The sequence below is a fragment of the Microchirus variegatus genome (assembly GCF_963457635.1).
Source record: "Microchirus variegatus genome assembly, chromosome: 12".
Taxonomy (NCBI): domain Eukaryota; kingdom Metazoa; phylum Chordata; class Actinopteri; order Pleuronectiformes; family Soleidae; genus Microchirus; species Microchirus variegatus.
Genome location: NC_139813.1, coordinates 22,725,635 through 22,750,512, shown reverse-complemented (window position 1 = coordinate 22,750,512; position 24,878 = coordinate 22,725,635). Strand labels below are relative to the sequence as shown.

Genomic DNA, 24,878 nt, shown 5'->3' with positions numbered 1-24,878 from the left:
GTATGTATATGTATATGTATATGTGTATGTATATGTATATATGTGTAAGTGTGTATATGTGTGTATATATATGTGTAAGTGTGTATATGTGTATATGTGTATATATGTATATGTGTATGTATATATGTGTATATATGTGTGTGTATATATGTGTGTATGCATGTGTATATATGTATGTGTATGCATGTGTATATATGTGTATGTGTATATATGTATATATATATTCGGAATCGTCCATGAGCACAGATGATGGAAAATATTAATATGCTAATGAGAGTTAGTCGCTCTGTTTGGCTATTAAAGTCAAATCTAACCTCTTATGCAGTCCAGTGTCATGAAATGTCACATTCATGGTCTTCCTCGGTCGTACCACCGCACTTATGAGCACTCAAAATATGACTTTGTTTAATTTTGGGGAGGTGAATTTGAATTTTATTATTAATAATAAAGTATTTAACTTGCTATACTGGCGCTCTATAAGTCTTCCTCAGCAGGTGGTCCATAAAAATGTAACCTGTAGCGTGTTCATCTGTTCATTTTTGACCTCCTGAAAGGTACAAATAGTCCTTGTTTTTAAACAACGGTAACACAAAAATGGATTATTACAATGCTGAGAAATAAAATGCTGCAGTGCATCTCTGTTATCAAGCTCCAAATGGACACAGGAGGCAAAATAATGTTTTAAATGAAGCCTCGAGTAAAATATGAGCCTAAACTTGTGCGTTGTTTAACGCTCCTGTTTCATGTGATGCTTTTAATTCCCAGCAGCACTTTGGGCTTAGAAAGTGGGCTTCTGTGTTGCATGGATTATCCACGGTGCAATAACTGTGTCACACACTCATTTATGGAGTCACTGTTGGCACGGACGTATGAAAACAAACTCATCTCTTTCCTGCTTTTAAGTAGGGAAAGATATGGATATGGTTTCCAGGGGAAGGGCCTGACTGCACAGTTTCACCTGGTAACAGCGCAGATTCACAGGTTCTTTGTGGACATAGCAGGGGATTGTGGGTAAATCCCACATTTACGGGAGTTACGGCTTGTCAAATATTTGAAGTGCTGCCCGGCTCTGTTTACCTCGGCCTGAGCTTCAGGTTTGTAAATTATGCATCACAGAGAAGGAAGACAGAGACGGAGCCGGCAGCATCAGAGTGGGAAGTATCTGGAAAAAAGAATAAATCTGTGTTCTTTTGCTTTTATTTTTACAAACCGCATGAGCAAATGATTTCCAGGAAAAAAGGTGAAAAATCAATGAAATTGACCACTCGGACAGTAAAAGATCCCTGACCTGGAAAATCCTGCTTTCTTACGCTCATTGTTTCTTTTTAAGCTTCCAGAAAACATGTTTTTTTAAATGTCACATTGTATTTGCATAACGTACATCTTCATCAAATCCACTCACATGTAAAATACACATGACAACGACATCGAGCACAAATACACCCCAAAAAATGGGGGCGTGAAGGGACAAAAAAAAAAACAGGCAGTAAAAGTCGAATTAATGCCAAACGCTGAAGTCGTAAAAACCGGGTACACTGAGGTTGTGCTTACAGAGTGCAATCAGGAGAATTTTACAAAACGTTTGGATCAAAGGGTCGAAATCCTCGCGTCATTATTTGCTTTTGACTTATGATCCGGTATCAGTGCATCTCTTGGGATCTTTTGTTCGGCTGCGTCTTGCCATGCATCGCTAATCAGAACGAGGGGGGAAATTGGAAAAGCGGTGTCTGCGTCCTGTCGATCATTTAGTCGCTGAAAGAAGTCCTTTTTTTTTTTTTTTTTTTTTATTATGGAACTGGGTCAGCACGAGTAGACTGAACAAATACAGCAGCACGGTGAATGTTTGATATGGACGAAAAAAAGCTGCAGTGTCTCGCCGTAAAAAAACCTTGACCTCTAAAATGATTACTGCGCTGCGTCTGAGAGAATCACCCCCCAAAAAAAAGAATCCGTGATTGTCACAGAGCGATCGGACACTTCAGAGAGGAGCGCGTCACTGATCCACAGTGGGAATGGTGCTGACCTTATTGTTCCTGCTGATCCTCCGCTCAGGCCTCGGCCTGGGCAGCTTGGTCTGGATCAGCTCCTCGGGGGTGTTGCCCAGCGGCGGCAGCAGCCTCTTCTTGCTGTTCCTGGTCTCTGGTAACCACTGAGGAGGAAGCTCGAAGGGCCCGAACCCAAACTGCGGCGAGTCCTCGACTTCCGTCGGCGTCGCCGGCGTCGCTGGCGCCACCTGCGATGACGAGGCGTAAGCGCACGTGTGATTGGGAGAAGCCCGCAGTGCGAGGATCGCAGGGGGAGGACCGTCTTTGGTGACGACCAGGCCTCCCGCTGTGCCCTGCAGGGACTCCTTCATGGTCACCACCTCCCCTCTGAGGCTCCCCAGCCTCGACGCGGCCTTGGCGTCCTCTTTCGACCCGGATCCTTGACCCTCGTTCTCCGCATCGTCCTCCTCCTCGGAGGGTCTGAAGATTTGCTGCTGGCCAATATTGAACATCTCTAGGAGTTGGCTCCCCGAGCGGCCGGCCGTCTCCAGTCCCACTGGCTCCCCGATCGCCCCCTCTGGTCCCAACGAGGCCAAACCCCCGGTGCTGACCACGTTGCGGCGGCTGTAGCGGCGGTGAACCCTGGCCAGCAGGTCCATCCAGCTGTGGCGCGCCGAGCGGTTAACAGTCAAAAACAGGAGCGGGTTCATGAGCAGAGACACTTTGGGGAGCCAGAGCGCGGTCAGATACAGCGACGCGGGCAGCTCTTCGGTGTCCGCCAAGACGGTGCGATACACCACCAGCGCCCCGTAGGGGGCGCTGCAGGCGGAGAAGGCCAGCACCACCGCCAGCAGCGTGGCGTGCAGCTCGGCCTCCCGCTGCGACACGTACGGGATGGAGATGCTGTTCTGCGGCGTGCGCAGCGCCGCGATGATCACCTTCTTCTTCTGGCTGGCGCTGAGCGCGCGGCGGATCAGCAGCATGAAGAGGAAGACCAGGGCGAGCGGCAGCACCACCGTGGTCACGTTGTAGATCAGCACGTACACCACGTGGCCCAGGGAGCGCGCGGGGTCGTCCGAGCAGGACGAGGTGACGTAGACGTCCGTGACGTTGGTCACGGCGAACACGGGGAGGCTCGCCACCACCGCGTGGACCCAGATGTAGATGACCAGGTCTCTGGATCGAGCATCTGAGATCTTCCTCTCCAGCGGGTACAGCACAGAGTAGTATCTGCAGGAGAAGAAGAGGTTAGTCCAGATTAACGCCCATTTATATAGTGCGTCACCCAAATGGTATCTCCATTACTACCGTACTGTTGCCTTAGAATGGACGTTTTGCAATACTTCCTCTAGAGGGCAGTGCCGAGTTGCAGGGATCAACAAACATGGCGACCACTGAAGAGATTATTTTATTGTGCTTGATCTAAAATGGACAGAACCACTGAATTTAAGTCGTAAAACATTAACTGAGGATGTTACACATTGGTGTTGCCCATGAGGGCGACTGATGTCTATTTCCAATATTCTCCCCTCGGATTTAGAATGGCTTGTTCCAAGCCAAGTTTTCTGGTTGCAACTTCTAAGCCGCCAACTTCTTTAAAACTAGTTTTTGCTCTTTTTTTATTCAGTCTAATAAGCAGGATGATGTTTTATTTACAAACTTGCACACGCTCACCGATCACGAGTGAGTCCAAAACACTGCACGTTACCATGGTAACGGCAAGTGCAGTTTCTTTTTTTTAAATAAAAAGTGGAAACCCTCGTGTACAACGTAAAAAATAGGTTATCTGGCCTTGAACTGTGAGCAACACAGTATTATTGTCTAATCTATGCATAATTATCTCAAATTATGCAGTGATGCAACCCTCTTTTTTTTCCATGCCAGTTGTTGTTTTGCACTAAGACTTCATAATGTTATGATAATGTCATTATGTGAATGCATTATATGTTAAATGATAAAAAACATTGTTAAATGTGAGTGAAATTCAAGATTTTTTAGTTAAAGTGCAAGGCTGAGCTGGGTTTAATAAAAAAAGACCTTTAACATTCACAATTACAATAAATCATTAATATTTTGTCAAAAATTGTCTATTTTGTTCAGTTTTCTCTCAACGGTTGGAAATATAAAGTGTCTGTTCATGACTTTAAACATTCAGACAACAGCATCCCAGTGTCTGTCGACTCAATACAATTATAAACTCCTTATCTTTTCCTCTATTAGATTGTGTTCCACTCTCGTCCAAATTAAATGAATGAGGTTTCAGTACAATGGGCCCCCGGAGCAGCCAATACCACGTCTGCAAATTAATAATTCTGAGAAGAATGGTTTTGTCGACTGAACTCAAATGAGCTCCTGATTATTATCCCATAACATAAAGAGCGAGAGGTGTGAGTCATATACGATTTATGGCCACAAGATGAAAAGAGTCTTTTTTTTTTTTTCTGTCCGTCTGTGGTGAATTACCTGATGATGATGATGATGATGATGATGAAATCATGTGGGTGTGTTGCTCACCCACCAGAGCATCACTGGATCGTCTCATATCCGTATAACAGATAATTAACAGCTTCTGGATCGGCTCCCGTCCTATCGTTGTCTCTTAATCCTGCATAAAGAACTTTGCTGGTTTTTCCCCTGACTGATTTTTGTCTCTTCATCTGCATCATCATCATCATCATCACGTCACGAGCCCGTAACTGTGCCACAGTCTCCTGTTTGCCTGCATGTGTGTGTGTGAGTGTGTGCCTCTATTTGCCCTCCTCAAGGATTAATAATTCATCGGTTTGAAAGCATTCTGCTTCATTACGCATTCTGCTTCATTAGTTGCCATGGAGGAGATATAATCTCTGAAACAAGTGAAACCAAGGCTGAGGCAACGATGCAAGATCTGAGAGACGGTTGTCATAAAAACTTAATCTCATTTGATTAAGTCCTGACTTTTGCTTCTTTTGATGAGGTTTAAAACAAGGTAAGTATGACCCAGCCCTTATTATAAGGCTTATATATGCTTTATTTATGGAGCACATGTTAAAGGTGAAGCCTACTTAAGTCTGCACCAGGGGTTAAGTTTAACCCTTAAATGTCCCTTCAAAGCACCAAAATATGTTCAAAATCTATAAATGTTTTAAATCCTTTCCATACATAATCAAATATTATTTCATTTTTGACCCTTGAATTGCCATTTTGTCATGATCCACCTTGTATGGGCCAAAAACACATTAAATAAATTATTTTCAATGTACTTCATGCAAACTGGAATGTTTTTGGTCTTATTATATAAAATACTCACGTTAACACACCTAGGGCACAAAAATGTGCTCTTACAAAAAGTAAGCTATAAAATGTTATGAATTATATAAAAGTGAATTATATAAAAATTTCATATTTTACTATGTGGTCCAAAATCTGACAATTTTTGGGAAAAAAAAAAAATTGGGGTCAAAAATTTGAGCAAAACGTTATACTATACTATGTCGTACAGAATCTGACGATTTCTTGAAAAAAATGTTTTTGTCCAAAATGTCATACTATACTATGTCGTCCAAAGTCGGAAAATCTTTACCCTTAAATTGCCAAGTTTTTGTCACGACGCATCAAAAACAGTGATTTTAACGGGTTTCAGTGAGCACATTTTTTGTACGTAGGTGTGTCAGTGTGAGTATTTTAGTTAACTATGGGCTAAAAAAAATTAATTTTGGGGGATAATTTTTGGCCCGCAGAATGAATTTGTTAAAATGTACACTCTACTAACTTCTATATTTTAGTAGTTTTATATTTTATAAATTGTGCCCCAAATATGTGGCCCCTGAAATGAGTTTGACAGCCCTGGACTAGATAAAGATTAAACTTTGCGTTAAATCGTACGATCTTAGGGAGGAGATTCCAGGGATTTGGGATCTCACAGAAACTTGGGTGATTTCAGAATAAAAACAGAGATGGCTGTCAGTGTCGTCAGTTAACGGCTGCCGTGAAGCAAATTACGGTTTTAAACAAATGAGGTTGTGTCGCGTTACATTTTTTAAGCATATTCTGGGCAGCGAGGGCTGTGTTTGAGTGCAGCTCTTAGCACAGCAGGGAGTCCTGACATATACATGCTGCATCAGTCAGAGACCTGGAGTCTTCACTGCAGGGCGCAGTCGATGGAGACTGAAAAAGACAACAACAACCATGCCTGATTTTTGATCCTCGTCCTGTTTGTGTGTTTGTTACCTTTTTCAGATTTGCTTCCCGGTGTCCGTTTTCAGTGAAAATGGATAAAGTGTGGAGATAAACTGATCAGAGGATAGGTTTAAAACCGCTCCCTGCTCTAAAACGATACCTCTAAATTCTGTGAAGTGAGTGGGATGTGCCCACTGGGGCTTTTTCAAACGCACACTTCAAAGTCCCAGAGCTGAAGTGAAAAAGAACTCGTCCCACTCGAGGACAGAGTGCTCTGTTGTTTTGTTCTCTTTTATAAGATACTTGGATTCATGAGAAATGAAAGGTGCGCTATGTAAGAATGTGGCCAAAAACGGTTACTACACTCTAAATTCAAAACACAGAGGTCTTTAAAGTTTCGTTTTCTCCGCCATTGTAGCTCAGACGTAACTGGCGGAGACTGGAGACTCTGACTGACTGCAATGATTAGTAGACTGCGGTAGGTGGCGCCACATGCCAAAACATGATTTTGAAACTTCAAATACTCACACTGACACACCTACGTACAAAAATGTGCTCACACTGAAACCCGTTAAAATCACTGTTTTTGACGCGTCGTGACAAAAACTTGGCAATTTAAAGGCGCCATATGTAAGAATGTGGCCAAATACGGTTACTACACTCAAATTCAAAAGCCTGAGGTCTTTTAGGTTTTGTTTTCTGACAACCCGTGGTTGCTCGGCAGCTGAGACTCTACTGACGGCAATGATTGGTAGACGGCGGTAGGTGGCGCCACATGCCAAAACATGATTTACAGTCTGCAAAAGATTTTTTTTAATGCAAATATTTTGTCTGTACTGTTGTTGGTGAGTTCAGTTTGTTATATGAACATTATTCCTGAGTCTCTGTGACATATTAGGAGGATTTTATGGCCAGTTACTTTAGATTTATTACATAATGCACCTTTAAGTTTTTACATGGAACCCGGTTGGAAGGAGGGTCTTTCTGCCTGGAGTTCTCCGGTTTCCTCAGTCCAAAAACATGCAGATTTGGGGATTAGGTAAATTGGACACTCTAAATCTCTATATGGATGGATGAAAACCATATTTCTCTGACCTGTCGAGCGCGATGGCGCTGAAGCTGAGCACGGTGGCCGAGCAGAAGAGCTTGTGCAGGAACTTGATGACCTTGCAGAGCAGCAGCGTGTGCAGCCACCAGCAGCAGCGCGGGCTGGCGCCCAGCGCCACGTCGAAGGGCACGCACACCAGGCCGGCGCAGATGCCCGAGCACGCCAGGTTCTTGACGAAGCGCTTGGTCACGGACTTGAAGACGTTGGTGCAGCAGGTGCACCACAGCACCGTGGCGTTTCCTGCAGAGAAGGAGGTAATCTCCGGTCAAAATGGTAAAAAAGCAGTTCATTATTTGCAGCCACAAGGCTGGAAAAAAAGGTGAACTTCACACACTGACTGAAACCAGGTCGGAGAGATGCCGCGCATGCTATCTGCCTCTCCAAATGTGATTACCCACAAAGTGTGAGCAAGATGTTCACTGGTCGTATTTGTGTCTGTGGAGATTCAAAAAGAGGCCGCGCTAAGAGGAGGGGGGGGGAGGAGGGGGGGGAACTAGGCAGGTTCAGATATAACAGATATAAAAGTACATTAATGTGTATCAGGGTTGAGGAGATTTGGCCCGAGATGTTTTTAGATGGAGCTGAAAGAGGGGAACACGCTGTGCTTCTCTGCTATTTTCTCACTGTGCAGGATTTTAGTGGCAGAACATCACACCGGGGTTTTCACAGCGTTTCTGGAAAACCCGACAATGGAGGAGATAATGGGTGTTAGCACGCTCGGCCGCTGTGTTCGCACGGGATAATGAAATCCGTGTTTTTTTTAAAAACACACAGCATTACGAGACAGTCTCTGAGGCAATCTAGTGTATTTATAATTCCCCATATTTACCGTTATTATTACTTACAATAATAACAGCCTCCTCAGAGATCGTCGTCTCGGTTCAGTATGCTAACGTGTGCTCGTTTCCACTGAACACGAGGAGCAGCTGCAGCTAATGGGAGCTAACTAGCAAGACATTTCAGAGCTGTAAAGTCAAATTACGAGTCGTGTTAGTACATAAACCGGCAGTTAATAAAGATGAGTAAATGTCCTAAATTTTGTCGGACCAATCGCTAACCGTCCCCAACGCTGTTCCTGTGGAGCTGAGACGCTAACCCTGACACATATATCCTAAAAACAGGCTTTTGTTTTTTCTTCACTGTTAAACCGCTCACTCTCCTGCACGAAAGTCCTTAAAGGAAATCAGTTATTTTACCTCAAAGCAAATGACATCACTGATACAGGGTGTGCTAGTGCTAGCTTACTATATATTTTAGCCATATATTGAAGCTAGCTAGCTCTGCTATTTATTTATTTATTTTTATCCCTTGAAACAAAGCAAATAAAAACACACAAAATTACAATGTCTTTGTCTGTTATTTGTCTGGTGCCCTGTGTAAATGTTTCTTTATGCTAGCTGCCTTTGGACGACGGATGTAATTTAGCTAACTGCTAATTCCTGCATATTTATTGTTATGTGTTGTCCTATTTCAATAAACTTAATAAATAAACCACTTCTGGCTTACTATACAGTTTAGCCATATTTTGTAGGTAGCGCTGCTTAAATTACTTTTGCATATATTTACGTTTTTACTGATGCAACCCTCCCATTTACCCAGGATTACACTGGATGTGACCCCCTATTAATTAAGTAACTGGTGGGTACTCGAACCTGCAACCCTTCGGTCACAAGGCAAGTTTCCTTTCCGCTTGGTCATGGGTTGGCCCCCAAAAAAAGAAATTATTCAAAATGCGTATAATGAGAAGGATATATATATATATATATATGAGCAGTGGTTCTCAAACTGTGGTGCGTGGACCACCAGTGGTACAGGAGCTTCAGAATTAGGGTATGTGATTGATAAAGCGTGGTGATAATGGAGTTACTTTGAGAGCTGGGTATTTTCCTCAGGTGGTATATTTGGTATGAAAAGTTTGAGAATAAAGAGCTATAATGGTTGTAATTTGACACCGTTTGCTTTGCAAGGTCACACTTTGTTAACAGGAGGTGCGACAACTGGGTGACGTATGTGGGAATCACAGCACTAAATAAAATATTAGACGCATACGAAGACAAAAAGTTATTAACACTCTTTCCATTGTGTCATAAGTGCGACAATGCCACGCGTGTCAAGTGGTTTTTAAACCCTCTTTTTTAAAGGTGCGTTCAGAAACACATTCAAAGCTGTGATTAATTATTAATAAGTGTTTACGTGTTGACAACTCTGGGACATCATCATCATCATCATCATCATCATCATCATCATCATCACCCCCCTTTAGTCAGAGCTGTGTGTTGTCTATAAAAATCACTTTGTCCTTTTGTGCCTGAAATACTCACCTGGTACTTGACGGCCCGACACCTTGGCAACCACACACACGGCAGCCAATGGAGGGGAAGAGCAAACACTGAACAATGATTGCTGTTTTACCACTTAACAAAATGTCAGTGTTGGCGCTGTTAGAATATTCACTAATGAAATGAAAACATTTACCTTTTTTTTTTTTTTTTTTTTACATGCAAATGAGAGTAAAAGTGTGTCGTTTCTGGACTGGTGTGAAAATATCATTAACACGTCCTCGTCCCTGTGGTGATGATGATGATGATGAGACTATTTTAGTTTCAGCCGTCGTCGTCTTTATGAATGGTGAAGCGCAGAGAGTTCAAACTGTAATTCCTCACATGCCCGATTACGTACAGTGTTATGCATTCATCAGATTTACCGTCAAACTCCGTGACCTGAGCTTTATCAACAAAGCGATGGATTATTGTCTCATTAGAAAAGTTTTCCTCTGAGAATCAGATAAGGAGCTCAGGGGTTTAGCTCAGCGTTAGCAAACGGGAGCCAGAAGTGCGAAAAGTGCATATAATTATGTTCTTTTACCAGTTTATTCAGTTTTATGGTTACCTGATCATTCACCCTTTAAGGTACACACCAAGAAAAAAATAGAAAAAAAATATTTTTTTGCATTTTTTATTTTATTTTATCTACTCATGATAACAATAACGACAATCTATTTTTTTTTTTTTTTTTTTTTTTAATTAGACCCTACAGTATTTCAGTTACAGGCCTCTACCAAACGGTTGAGACGTCTGTTCATAATAAACCTGGTTTGCATAATTCATAAAGTAGCATAAAGTCAGTGATAGTTAGTGATTTCAGCTTGATGCATTTTTCAATGACATAGTGACTTAAAGTGTGCTCGACCAAATGGTTGAGTAGAACCTTAAAGGGTTAAAAAAGACACACAAATTAGCAACATGTGCAGATAAATGAACAGTTATTCTTTGTTAGTGACAACCTAGTAGTCGAAAAATCCTATTATTATATAAATATGACATTCATACTGCAGATCCAGATGTTTCCTGAGTTAGTGGATACTTTTTTGTGCTGGATTTTGTAAATATTGTGTATAAAATAATGCAAATTAAACACCAAGAAGGTTTGCTGGTTCAAATCCCACCGGGAGCCTGGAAGAAAGGTGTGCAAAAACGCACAAAATTAAGTTCTTTTAAATCAGATTTTAAAAATGTTTTAGCTTTTAAAAAACTCTTGTGTGAAATTGTCTTATTTATTTATTTATTAAAATCATGATTTTTGCAGCGTCGGCCCAATGCATATCCAAAAAAAAACAATACATCTTAGCGTATAAAGGAATCTTTAGATATATTTAGATATCTGAATTGTGCTGAGCTTAAGTTATTTGGTTTTATTTTGGAGTTGAAGATTTGAAGTTGAAGTTTTGTGCCACTTCTGTGATTTAGCTGCTCTCTGAGGTTCAAAAACGAGAGTGAAACTGGTTCATTTAGCACTTTAGCAATTTAAAGTATGAGATTTTTTTTATGATGACACTGGGCTACTGTGAGATTTCAGCTTTGGGCCCCATAAAGACTGATTTATCCTGATTTGAAACTGCTTTAATAACATATAAAACTCATGTCAATGGTTATTTTTATCACTTTAACTTGTCCTGCTGTGTTATTTCTGTCTCACTCCAGTCCAAAGACGAGCAGAGTGGGGTCAGACTGTGATTAGAACATGTGAGGATGTGATTGTGATCGACTGTTCAGCGTGCGTGCGTGCGTGCGTGCTTGTGTTTAGAGTCTGGTGACCTTTCACCCGTCGAATTAATGGCCGGATCATCAATCAGATGATCACAAAAGATAAATAATCCAGCCAATTATATACATTTGATGTTGCCATGGTGATACCTGTTATGTGAACATGTACTTCAAGAAACACAACGCACACAATTTTACAAATCTGTGTGCGTTGTGGAAGTGAAGAGGAGACGCACAAAGAGTCTATTTATAGCCCTGTGACAGCGTTTTTCCCATTTCCATGCACCATACATGACGGGTGGAGACGTTCAGCAACATGTGAATCTGTCAAAGATTGAGACACCTCACATACATCGGTGATGGATTTTTTTATTTATTTTTTTGCACGCACAGATTATCTTCCCGAGATGGAAAAAGAACTTCAATCACTCCAACCTCCATCAAACCAACAAAAGTGCCTCACATGATGGAGCCGACGGTGAGAGTCAGAGGATCCAGATCAACCTTTTCTTTCTGCTTTTATTTCACTGTTTGAGTCAAAGTTAATCCCCGGCTGCCTTGAGACGATCGTTCAAATTGAGACTGATCCTGTAACTCATTCATTTCTTATTCAGTGGCGCTCACAAATGATTATTCCTTGCAAATTATTCACTCGGTGCAGCAATGACCCTACTTTAAATGGATATATTTCAGTGGTCAATGTGCACTTTTATTATAAAATCCAATTCAGAAAAGCATCCACACCGGCATATGTGTGTCGTTAGCTTCCTCTCCATTATTAGTGTCTGTAATTTGACAAATCTCCACTGCAGATACTAATTTTTCATCTCTACTGGTTGAGACGTTTTTGAGAGTGGCGCTGGGGCTTTTTACATTTGATATCATTCAGTATTTACAGCACATCTATTAATTAACATTCAATTTCCTTAATCTCTGAAGACATTTTATGGTCATTTTATGTCTTCATACAATACATTAAACTGTTTTTTTAAAGCCACGCTGCTAAACGGCATGTTGCGCCTCCCTGATCCTTTTTTTTTGTGCTAATTCTATGCAAGAAGGTCAAAGGTCACGCGCTCACTGAGTCTCTACTTTTTCCCCCCACCCAACAATAGTGGCTTTGTGTGCGACTGTGAGGTCATCGCAGTCACATTTATGATAAATGGCACTTTTATGCAAGAGGATGGTGTTTCTGGTTGTTGTTGTTGTTGTGATGGAGTCACAGTTTCCTCACTCTTAAGCAGCAGCAGCAGCAGCAGCTTTTGTGCTAAAACATGCTGAGAATGAACAGTCTGCTATACTTTTACCACTTTACTCACTGAGTTTAGAAGACGGCATCAAGTTCACACACTAATTTGACTAAATCCACGATTGTTACTTCATAATTTCTTCATTTGGTTGCCAAAAAATGAACTCCTTGGAATGTCACGCTGTTTGAATTAGCTAAATGTTGCTTTTCCAGCCTCTAACTGCTTCCTGTATGCTCTGTGCACATGTGCATGATGGTGTAGGTTGTATCTGATACACCGCTATCCCTATGCCATAACTTTTAAGTACACATCTTCCCTATTTCACTCCTGAGTGCATCCCTGTGGGGCTGCTGCTGCTGCTGCTGCTGTAAGGAAGCTGCTCACAGGAAGGTTTTCATCTGATTGAAGAACTGGAGCGTGAGCCTGAGCCTCTCTGCGACAGCCAAAAGGAAGTGGAACACATGCTGAGTCAGACACGGTTCCATCCGAAAACCGTATCAGCAGGATCATAGGGGAGCGTTCGCAGCCCCCACAGAGGGGAACATTAAGATGAAACATAAAGGGGGGGACGCCCTGCTGTCCACGGTCCACCAGGGGACACCAGTAACTCAATAAAAGCCTCAGCTAATGTAAACTACACCTGCTTAAGTCCTTCAGACGATACTCGCTGAAAAAAACACTCGCTCCACCAAAGTCCATGGAAAGAAATCAGCGTTTTTAGCTGGAAGGGAAAACAGGAGCTGCTGCTCTACTGCTGTGTAGTTTGGTCACTTTGTGTTGCTTCAGCGTATCTGAAGAAAGGATTTCACACTTTGAAATCACAGAATTGCTCATGAGAGCTTACAGATGGAGGCAGCGGTGGATCAACAGCTCCTGTGTGATTTGACGCAAAATCGTTGCTTTTCTCTACGGAGTTTGGCGACGGAAAACCGAGACGCAAACTCAAGGTTTCCCCCACGATAATAACAACAACAACAAAAGAAAAGCTTTGACTGTGATTGACCAACAGAATGTTCTCATAACTTCTCCTGACAAACAGTTGCGGCTGATGGAGTCTTTCAGGGGCTGAATTTGATTTAAAATTGCATTAATTATCGTTCCATCAAACCAGTGTTTCACTTGTTTTGTTAGTTTTCAAGGAAAGTAATGACCTTTAACTCCAAAATAAAAGCTTATAACCTAAGATCAACACTATTTAGAAAGATCTGGATATATCTAAAGATATCTACACTCTTCTGAAAAACCCTTTCCTGAATAAAGGGTTTCCCGAAGACAGGGTTTTTCAAGGGTTCTTGGTAACACTAATGGTTCCAGTAAGAAGCATTTTGATCCAGAGAACCCTTTAAAACCCATTTCCTGAATAAAGGGTTTCAGAAGGGTTCTTGGTGGAACCTTTATAAATAAAAAGGTTATATCTGGAACCATTTGCTTCTGAAAAACCTTTTCCCGAAGAAAGGGTTTTTCAAGGGTTCTTGGTAACACTAATGGTTCCAGTAAGAACTGTTTTTTAAAAAGGTTCTACCTGGAGCCAAAAAGGGTTCTTCTATGAGGACAAGCCGAAGAACCTTATATGGTTCTATTTAGCACTTTTATTTCTAAGAGTGTAGATGTCTTTAATATGTTATAATGTAATTCCAAACACTTTGGATCATTAGATTAAATTAGATTACAGTAGATTAGATATCTAGAGATGGAACGATGCTACTTTTATGAGTCTGATACCAATACCGATATATACTTCAGATGCTGATATCAGTCCGATTCAGTCACTTTATGAAGCTGCTTACGTCGTTTCAAAGAAGAAATAAACAGCACAAACATGACTCAGCTAAAATGCTTTTGCTGGTTTTTACGTTTTTATCTGTCCGATATCCGATCCAGTGATTTCGATCCGTATCGGAGGGATTCCCTGATATCGACACCAGGATAAATCACTTGTTACAGCAGCAAAAGGGGTCAGAGGTCAACAAGAGACAAGAATAACAATCACAACAGGAGTAGAATAACAGAACAGAACATCATAAGAATACGAATTAAAGCCACGATCATCACAAAGAAAGAGTCTGGGACTCACCGAGCAGGGAGCCAATGAGGATGAAGACCTGGATGGTGGTGGTGAAGTCCCGGTACGCTTGCTCCGCGATGAGGCTCTGCTGGTGCGGCTGCAGATGCTGCTGCTCCAGCCCGGTCACCTCTGCAGGAGGACTGCTGTTGATGCTGATGCTGATGCTGTCCCACCGGGGCGGCGCGCTCGACGCGTTCAGGAGATCCAGCCAGAGGTTTACCGATGATGATGATGATGATGGTGATGATGTGGTGTAATTAACTGCGCCGTCCGCGACCGTCGCAGCCCGGCTCCCACTATCCATGTCGGTTCACCCCGCGATCCTGGTGCTTTTCAGGACGAGACGAGCAGCCATCACTGGGGAGGCATTTCACAACCTGCTGTGATGCTTTTGTTTTGGGGAGAGGATGATGCTGCTGCTGCTGCTGCTGCTGCTGCTGCTGCTGCTGAAAAGACAATCTATGTGCAGAGGAGATGCAAGACAGACATAATAATCACACGGGGAAACGATGAGGCTGCATGCACAGAGTGTGTATAAATAGATGGCCCCATCACTTGTCAATGCAGATGAATGGTGGAAAGCAGGTCCATCACGGATGCTGGGATGATGCTGCTGCTGCTGCTGCTCTCTGCTACCCCGGAGCCAAATGTCCATACCGGGAATGAAGACTGCCCAAGTGGGGGGGGGGGGGGGGGAGATCACACCATCATCATCATCATCCAGGGAGAGAGAGAGAGAGAGGAATATTGTGTCTAACAGGCTGTTAGTCCTCGTGCTGCTGCCAGTCGCACTGTCACAGCCTGGACTGGTAGACTGACTGAGGCTGGTGTGGCCGGAGCATGCGAGTGAATAATTCACAGCGTGAGGTGCAAGACTGGAGAGCTCAGAGCTCAGAGCCCCTCCTCCTCCTCCTCCTCCTCCTCCTCCTCCTCCTCTTCTTCTTCTCACAGCACCAAGAAACTCCACTCAATCTCATGAATGACAAGCAGAATGGAGGAAATGGATCTGATTCAATTTAAAATGACATGAAATGTATAAAAAAAAATCATGCTTTTCACATAATGTTTAGCCATGTGCCTGGACAGGTTGGGGTGAAACGCTATCTCTCGCTGATGACATGGCTATGAACAGGGACAGAAGGACATTACTTAACAACTCACCTAATAAAGTGTACAATATCTTTAATAATATCATATATATATATATATATGTATATTAGAAATTAAAGTTTGAGTCCCTGCACCAAAGTCCATAGAGAAAAACAGCAATTTTACAGAACAAACAAACAAAGACAAACAGGAGTTGTTCAATCCACTGCCGACGCCATTAATAAGTTGAAATATGTTGTCTTGTGACTTCTGTGTTTGGCGAATTTAAATCAAATATTGCAAAGAGACACAAACTTGTCGAATGAGGCGACAGCAGAGCAGCAGCTCCTGTGTCCCCCATGAGCTAAAAATGATGATTTTCTCTATGGACTTTGGTTGCGAGAGAGGAAACAGGGCAAAACTTCATGAAAACTATCAGCACTAATGCATCAAAAGTGACAATACATAGTTGATGGGACCATAATCATCACCACACCACATTAGAAAGATGTATTAATTTAAGAAAACCAGTCGTAAACCGACTTTATCGGACGGTCACGTCTCACAATAAAGCCGCTGTTGTTCTTGTTCAGTGTGGACTCTGACATCAGTGCGAGACATTCCTCACTGGTTTGCTGAAAATGACAAAAATAGAACATGGGGAAATACCTCAGTGATATAAAACCCCACACACACAAAAAAAACATGTAATATCTTACTTTATGTAAACATGGACTCCATTATAGTCTCATTAGTGCAGTGCAGGGAACCCAGAGTGATTTATTCAGGTGATCAGGAGAGTAAATGAGAATCTAATGACTCAGTTGTTATTTCTTTGAGCAGATCACAGATAAATCTTACTGATAAAACACATTTAATTAAGTTAAATTGCTTTATTGTAGTGCTTTCGTTTTTTTTTCTTCACAACTGACCCGACAAATAATTTTCACACCCGAAAACGCTGCTGTTCTAAGATGTTATTTATGTCCACGCCACAGTTAATGGTCTATAAAATTACTATGAGAAAACAGTGTTAGAGTAAATAAAAGCCCTTAATGTAAAGTGATGCTTTTATACGTGGTTTTATTAATAATATAATGACAGAATGGCAGTTTCTACTTGATTTATTTACTTGAATCCAGGAGAATTCTAATTAACTGTTATCAATTAGACCGTTATATTGCCGTTTTCATTCAATCTATGGACCGTATGAAGGAAATCAATCTTAATTTACTCATATTTTATGATTCATTGAGCTTTGTTCAGAAGTTACGCTGAACATGAGGCGATCTTTCACTTTATTAGCTTCTAAAATCAGCATCTTTCTCAATTTTGTGTCGAAGAGGCACAAAACCGTACAAATAAATAAAAATATGCTATTTTTCTTTATTAATACTGACCTTTGTTAACACTTCCAAAAACAAATTAAAGGCGCCATACGTAAGAATGTGGTCAAAAACAGTTACTACACTCAAATTCAAAATACCGAGGTCTTTTAGGTTTTGTTTTTTGACGTAACTGGCAACCCGTGGTTGCTCGGCAGCTGAGACTCTACTGACTGCAATGATTGGTAGACGGCGGTAGGTGGCGCCACATTCCAAAAACATGATTTCAAAACATAAACATGATTTGCAGTCTGCAAAATATGTATTTTTAATGTGATTAATTTGGCCGTACTGTTGTTGTTGGTGAGTTCAGTTTGTAATATGAACATTATTCCTGAGTCTCTGTGACATATTAGGAGGATTTTATGGCCAGTTGCTTTAGATTTATTACATAATGCACCTTTAATGCTCTAGTTATTATAAGCCTCTGAACAATAGACAGGCTTTTCCTAAAAATGCATAAATTGTTGGTGTAATCTTTATCTTTTAACACCACTGTGGTTGTCTACAGAGTTAACAGACGTTTTAAAAAAAACAAACACTTGAGTACGCGTGTGGATGTGCATACACTATCGCAATTTCATTCACTCCAAAGCTAATGATGACCATTCTGGGATGCTTGACAGGCTCTCTCTCTCTTCTTTAACAAGTGCTCTTGCCGTTCAAGTGTCTCTTGAAGAACTCCTGGACTCTTTCCCACAGGTCCAGCTGAGCGTCAGAGTGGGCCTTTGGCTCGCCACCAAACACCACAGCGCTCCCCACCGCCGCGTGGATGCCAGACGGACAGAACGGCGTGTGAGGGACCTCCAGGAAGTGTCCTGCTTTGGGATAAGTCACCACCTGGCGGGACGACTCTTTGCCGTGACGTGTCAGCGTCGCAGCGGCCTGTTTTGCGAACAAACCGCTGTTCCAGTTGAGGTCGTCTTCAGACACGGCGAACAGGAAGTGGCAGCTTGAGCGTTCTATTGGAATCAAAGACGCCCTGTTCTTTTCCAAGGTAGCGTCTGGCAAGGCGTCGCGTATACATATAAGCCCAGAGTCTGTTACTGTGATGTTCTCTATGACGGGAGCGAGAGGAGGTATCACGATGTCCTTATAGTGCAGCGGAATCACAACATTTGCAATGCAGGCGTTAATGCAGACGGTCGCTGTGATCCCTGAGAGGAAGGACGACATGGACAGGGCCAGAGCACCGCTGTGAGACATCGATATGACGCCGATTCTGGAGCCTTTCACCTGAAAAGACAGCGCACATGTTATTAACATGTCTATAAATGCACAGTCAACAGTTACCGTACTTAAGTCAACAAATATTAAAGTAGTAAATTACTTTTGATACTTAAGTACAGTAAATGTCATATACTTTAAGACGTTTACAGAACAAAAGTGAAGTCAACTTCTACCAAAGTCATTTTTTCCAGTAAGACACTTGTAGTTTTACTCAAGTATCCCTTTTTATGTACTTTATACAAGACTGACACTCACTTCCTGGTGGTATTCTTTGTCAGTATTTTATTTGTATCGATTTTAAAATTAGTGCTGGGCACATTAACAGCAGTCAACGTTAACGCACGACGAGTTTCCATGACGACTGACCAGGAAAAGACGCGTGTGACGTCATGTTTACGTGACTCCCGATTGTTAAAACGAGTCTCTAAAGTAACGCTAAACTTTAAAAACAGAGGCACACATGCGCAGTACACAGGTCCGCTGGTTATTTGTAGCGCTCTTTTAGTTTAATAAACAGACCGCTCCAGTTCGACTGTAGGTACGCTAACGTCGCTAACTGGTAAACGGTGCCTGGACTGGCGTTAACGTTAACCGCCGTTGACGCTATTAACAGCGTTAACGTGCCCAGTACTGGTGAAAATACAGTATTTCCCAACAAAAAACAACCACCGTGCTTAAAACCTGAAAATACTTCAGTCACAGCCATCAGTTTGTGCCGTCAGAAGCCAGTAGATGGCATAATAATAACTCATAATGTGAATATAAGTATGATTATCTTTCAATCTTCAGTACTAACCTCTGGCTGGTTCCTCAGATATGTTACACCTTCCTCAAAGTACTCCAAATCCAGTTTTTTCGGGTTCTTTGGTAAATCCTGGTAGCCATAATAAGCCAACGCCAAAACGACAAAACCTTTACTTGCCAGGAGGCTGGCTCTGGGTTCATTCAGACCTCCTCCTAATGTGTACAAATCCACAATTCCAGGAAATGGACCCTTTCCTAAAGAAAAAAAAGGACATGTGTAATGTTTAGTAAAAGAAATAATGTACATTTCTCAGCTCTCTGTCATGTTCATAAGAAAATAACCTGGTGGTATGAAGAGGACGCCTCGTATTCTGCCGTCTTTGACAGGTACTCTCTTCATCCCTTCTGTCATGAACTCTCTCTGGTTAGTATCGGAGTCCAGTAGCTCACCGGTGTCTCCGCACACTGCTGCTAACTCCACCAGCGTTGGGCTGTGGACATTTTTCTTGAGGAGTTTGCTGTGTGGAGTGTCTGCAGCCATGCTCCAGAACAGACCCATGGGCTCCACGCCGGTGTAACTGCCTCCCAGAGACGGTGCTCGGCAAACATCCACCTGGCCCGTTTGGTCTGCTTTGTACAGGGCAGAGGCCTTGAAAATCACCCCTCTGTCGTCCACCAGTCTGGATCTTATCTCTACTGGTTTGAAAGGAGCAAGTCCCTCCACCTTTACTTGCACCAGTTTATCAAAGAGACAGCGGACGCTGGGGAGAATTTTCAGCCGGATCTGTGAGGAAGCCATTTCCCTTCTTCACCCAGAACAGCCTGTGTATAAAATAAACATCTCCATAAGTTCTGGACAAGACTGACTCGGTAGTGTTCAGGGCATCTAGGACTACTAGCATACTGGAAATCAGGCATTTTTACTCTACAGTTTTAGAGAAAATTGCCACATGTGCACTGTTTACATAACTCTCACATTGGAGTCATAATAAAAACTTAATTTTCCACAAGTTCTGGACAAGACTGACTCGGTAGTGTTCAGGACATCTATGACTACTAGCATACTGGAAATCAGGCATTTTTACTGTACAGTTTTGTAGATGTTTATTTTTTCCTTTTACCTTTTTAAGACATTTCTAAATAATAAGTTTCACAAATGCCTATAAAAGTGTACAGTAAAAAAATATATATTTCTAGTCCAATAGTAGATATCAAAGTGCTGAAGACAACTGTATCAGTCTTGTTCAGAATTTATTGATAATTATCTTTATACAGTTGCTCAAAGTCCAGTTATAATGTCTGTAAAATATATATATAAAAAAAACTGTGAGGATTTTCATATTTTTTTTCCAAACGTGGACTTTTTTTTCTTAGTGTTTTATTTTGAAGACCGGATGTCGAAACCCTTACAATTCATCTTGTTTCATTGGTTCACGGGCTTTTTACCGTAATTGCCATTGGAAGGACGGCGATAAATTTCAGCGTCAGGTAGTTTGACCGCAGTTTGTATGTTGAATAGATTCGGGGTCAGAGTAACTAGGTGAAAGGTCAGACAACACGGTTTTACCAAACTGATAAATGCAAATAATCCCTGCACGTATCCGAAACGTGACAACAAACATAAAGATAAATCATGCTAGCAAGTTAGCAAGAAAGTTCCTACGTAGGTTTAGCTGGTTTTACATGCGGATTGTGTGCGTTCACTTAAGCCAAACTACATGAACGTCAGAGTCCAGTTAAAAATATGTGCCATATATGATTTTAAAAAAGTACGACTAGAAGACGTCCCTGAATAAAATACTACTCACTCACTGGTGATGAAGACGAACCACCACCACCACATGAAGCGTTTAACAACAGGGAACCGCTTGGACGCAACCACTTTCCCAAAATAAGCGGGGGGAGGACACGGTTTCCACTATCGTCCGAATGGTCGTTCAAAGTGCATGTGCTTATTTCACATTTTCAGTAGCGTGAATATGAAATAGAATCACCAGCCATAATATTTACAAATGTGTCTAGAACGTGACCGACTGATGAAAATAGCATATGTAGGAAGGCGATTTCTCCACTAGATGTCACCATAGTCCTGTTTTCAAAGCAGCCATTTTGATATGAACATTGATGTATTATAAGAACTGTATAGAGCACCGTAAAAATAAACAGTTAATGGAAAAATGTTCCGCAATGTACACACTCTGTAATTTTCATAGTTTATTTTCCCCACAGTTTACAGCAACTTTATTTATTATCAGACGGCATGTATCTGTGAAATGATGAACTGAGGCGAATGAAGACTTTTTTAAAAAGACATTACAAATACATACTAAATATAACATTATAAAACACCATGAATCAAAATATTTTATGTCAAGCGGTAGATAATGGATGGATGGATGGATCTTATGTCACAGTAAACACTGATAGCTCTTACTTGCTTCTTCCTATAGAATTCCTTCGCAGTGCATTCTGGGAGTTGCTGTTGTTGTTCATCCACATGAGCCAAAAAAATACTATTTTCTGCCTCTTCTCGGCCAAGAAGGCACCTCTACTTCAAATATTATTTTACTTATTATTATTATTTGACACAAAGAGTACTCTCACTCTGTGTTCTTTACATTAACGTTTACTCAAAGATCAAGATTTCAAATAAAAGTGATCAAGCATGTCCTGAACTGAGTGTTGGGGGTTAGGGTTTGCATGCATGGATTATCAAAATTGTTGAATTGTTTTAAAAGGTGTCGTTTTCCTCCAAGATTAGACTTTTTAATCCATCCAAAATCAGAGGTCCACGTTCCATTGCATTGCATTGCGTCCAATCCATTTCCATTGCATCTAATACATTTCCATTGTATTGTATTGCGTCCAATCCATTTCCATTGCATTGTATTGCGTCCAATCTATTTCCATTGCATTGCATTTAATCCATTTCCATTGCATTGCATTGCGTCCAATCCATTTCCATTGCATTGTATTGCGTCCAATCTATTTCCAATGCATTGCATTTAATCCATTTCCATTGCATTGCGTTGCGTAAAAATCAATTTCCATTGCATCTAATCCATTTCCATTGCATTGTATTGCGTCCAATCTATTTCCATTGCATTGCATTTAATCCATTTCCATTGCATTGTTTTGCTTCCAATCCATTTCCATTACGTTGCACCCAATCCAAACAGAAATCACAACAAGAAAATAATTGCTGATTGAACACAAAAGAAACACATTTTCAAATGTTATGAAATTATAATAATAATGATAATAATAATAATAATAATAATAATAAAAAAGACATTTTAAACACAACACATTTGACAGTCAAAACAAAGTCCCACAGTACATCATCACCATATCATGAAATGATGTCTGTGAAGCTCTGTTTGGAGGTAATACATAAATAAAATAAATAAAATACACCCAATATAAAATACAAGCATACAAGTTCACACCATTCCTTTGTCTCCCCCAAAAAGAAATGATTTTGTGCTTTTATTTTGAAGCCGAGTCTTGACAGATTACTTGGCGCCGCCCCTTTTAACGAGGTATCCATGGAGACCGCGCGAGAGCGAGGCAGCTGGTAGCAAAGTCCTCGCAGCGAGTGGCGTTTCCGCTCTCACCTAAAATAAAGAGCTCGACGAGGAGGAGGAAGGAGAAGGCGAGCACGGAGAACAACAGACGCGGCGCTGACAGAGCCCCGACACACGGACACGTTACATATATATATATATATATTTATATTTTCTCCCCCTGGAGTCATTCTCGTTTGGGTGTGTCCCCTTTTATAGCACCTTTTTAATGCCTCGAATGTGAACGGGAGAGAGGAGAGAGGATCGCTCTTGCTAACCCTGACGTTGGTGAGTGTGTTTTGTTGATTTTTTTTTTTCGCTAGCTGAGCACTGAACACATACGAGCTCTACTAACCCCCTCCTCCTCCCCCTTTAGCTGCTCTTTCTTCCTCCTCCGCTACCTCTTTTTGTGTCCATTACATATGCATAACAAGCTAATAAATACATACATGTTGCTAATGCTACGGCAGCGATTGCTAATGAGAACAATGAGATGTCAATTTCCTGTTCGTCCACTTAGTTGTCGGTCAGGCTAACCCTATAACGGCTGGCAAATGTCACGGAATGTTCGCGTTAAAAAAACACGATGTTTCTGTCCCTGACAGCTTTTTTAATGTTCGCTATACGGTGGTGTTTTAATTGCGGGCAGTGTCGTAGGTTGACAAAGTGTGAATACAAAGAGTTTATTGGAGGAAAAAACCCGGCTTCGGTTTGCTAAGTCGGTTCGTTCCCATTTTGGTCATGTGAACAATAAACGTAGCGAGAGGTTAAACTGCGGTTTACGGCGTCGTCGGCGTCGCATAATTTCCTCTTTACGCGTTATTCGTGTCGTAATAACGTGAAACCCGAGTCAAAGCAACGCTTCTGTGAGTGAATGTGAAGCTACAGTAGTGTCACTTTAGGTCTTTGTTTTTGTCCGTGTGTGTGTGTGTGTGTGTGTGTGTTGGCAGCCCACTCCACTCTTTGTTTAAATAGCTCTCAGTACAGTTGCACGTGTCGGAGCGTGTGACTCTCCGCTTCGTTTGCTGCTATGAAAATACAGTCGGACCACGTTTGGGCTTCAGTTGCAGGAACAAGAGTCGATGAGTTTCTATGCGTAGGATTGTTGGGGCAATAATTCAATCACAGGTGTGTGTGTGTGTGTGTGTATCGCGATAATCGCCTGCATGACTTTGCACAAACTATACACACACATCTCCTTGTTTTTGAACACTCCTATTACTTGTATGTATTTTATTCATTGTCTTTGTCTAGGTTTTGGAGCGAGTCCCAGTGTTTATATCGTCTTTATGGCTGCAATTTACGATTATTTTCATAATCGTTTGGTCCGTTTAATGTTGATCAGTGTTTACCTCACATTTAAAGGTGCATTATGTAATAAATCTAAAGCAACTGGCCGTAAAATCCTACTTATATGTCACAACAACAACAGTACAGCCAAAATATTTGCATTAAAAAAATCTTTTGCAGACTGCAAATCATGTTTATGTTTTGGCATGTGGCGCCACCTACCGCCGTCTACCAATCATTGCAGTCAGTAGTCTCAGCTGCCGAGCAACCATGGGTTGCCAGTTACGTCAATTGTTATATGGAGCAGCACTAATACAACTTCAACAATGTATTTGTTTACATGTTATATTATGTATTTTATCTCATTACATGTTGTTGTTGTAGTAGTTTGAATAGGGCTCGGGCACCGCGTTGCATTGTGTCTAATACTGCATTACACTAATATTTTTCAATTTTTGGGATCAGTAAAGTATGCCACATAATGTAATCTGAATTGAAATGCATTTAATCACTGTTCTGGAGAAATAATGCCTTTTTCTTATACATAGACTTCTGCACCATCAGCTCAACTAACTCCCTATATTTACTCAGCAGCTGCAGATGTAAACGCACAAATATGCATTTCCTTCCCCCGACATTTCTCATGAAAATTGTCAATATCAACAGATTTGGATTTTTGGACATTGTTGTTGTCCATATCTACCAGTTCTATTTGAGAATTACATTCTCCTTGGATATTCCTCTACTTGCTTGTTTTTGTCTCAAGGAAGTGTTTTTAGCTGAGTGCTGTTAGCTTGGCAAGATGTTGACGCATGTCATGGCAAAGGGCAAAAGTAGGTCCAAGTGTGAGCTGTTGTTGAGCATCAAAAATACATTTAGTTAAGCCTTTCTAGGTCTAATGTTCCCTGTAAAAATAGGTTTTTATGTGCTTATGTAGAGATGTGACCAGTGTTTTCATGCTGTTC

The 24,878-nt window shown here is 41.4% G+C and overlaps 3 protein-coding genes across 3 annotated transcripts in view; 1 reads left to right on the top strand and 2 right to left on the bottom strand.

Moving 5' to 3' along the window:
• Positions 1-1,993: 1,993 nt before the first annotated feature.
• On the bottom strand, positions 1,994-14,913 carry gpr176 (G protein-coupled receptor 176; the record flags this gene model as incomplete). The annotated part of the gene is made up of 3 exons (XM_083898320.1): positions 1,994-3,215; positions 7,239-7,491; positions 14,619-14,913. The coding sequence occupies 3 exons, from the start codon at positions 14,911-14,913 to the stop codon at positions 1,994-1,996; spliced, it is 1,770 nt and encodes a 589-aa protein (XP_083754446.1).
• Positions 14,914-16,454: 1,541 nt separating this feature from the next.
• acot20 (acyl-CoA thioesterase 20) lies at positions 16,455-19,861 on the bottom strand. Its single transcript, XM_083898288.1, has 3 exons — positions 19,400-19,861; positions 19,110-19,312; positions 16,455-18,319 (listed from the first exon to the last, which is right to left on the bottom strand). The coding sequence occupies exons 1-3, from the start codon at positions 19,854-19,856 to the stop codon at positions 17,726-17,728; spliced, it is 1,254 nt and encodes a 417-aa protein (XP_083754414.1). The 5' UTR covers positions 19,857-19,861; the 3' UTR covers positions 16,455-17,725.
• A 2,850-nt stretch (positions 19,862-22,711) lies between these two features.
• Positions 22,712-24,878, top strand: part of susd6 (sushi domain containing 6) — a 35,848-nt gene continuing 33,681 nt past the window's right edge. Inside the window, exon 1 of the mRNA XM_083898289.1 lies at positions 22,712-22,911. The gene's annotated coding sequence lies outside the window, so the exon portion shown is untranslated. The remainder of the gene's footprint in view (positions 22,912-24,878) is intronic.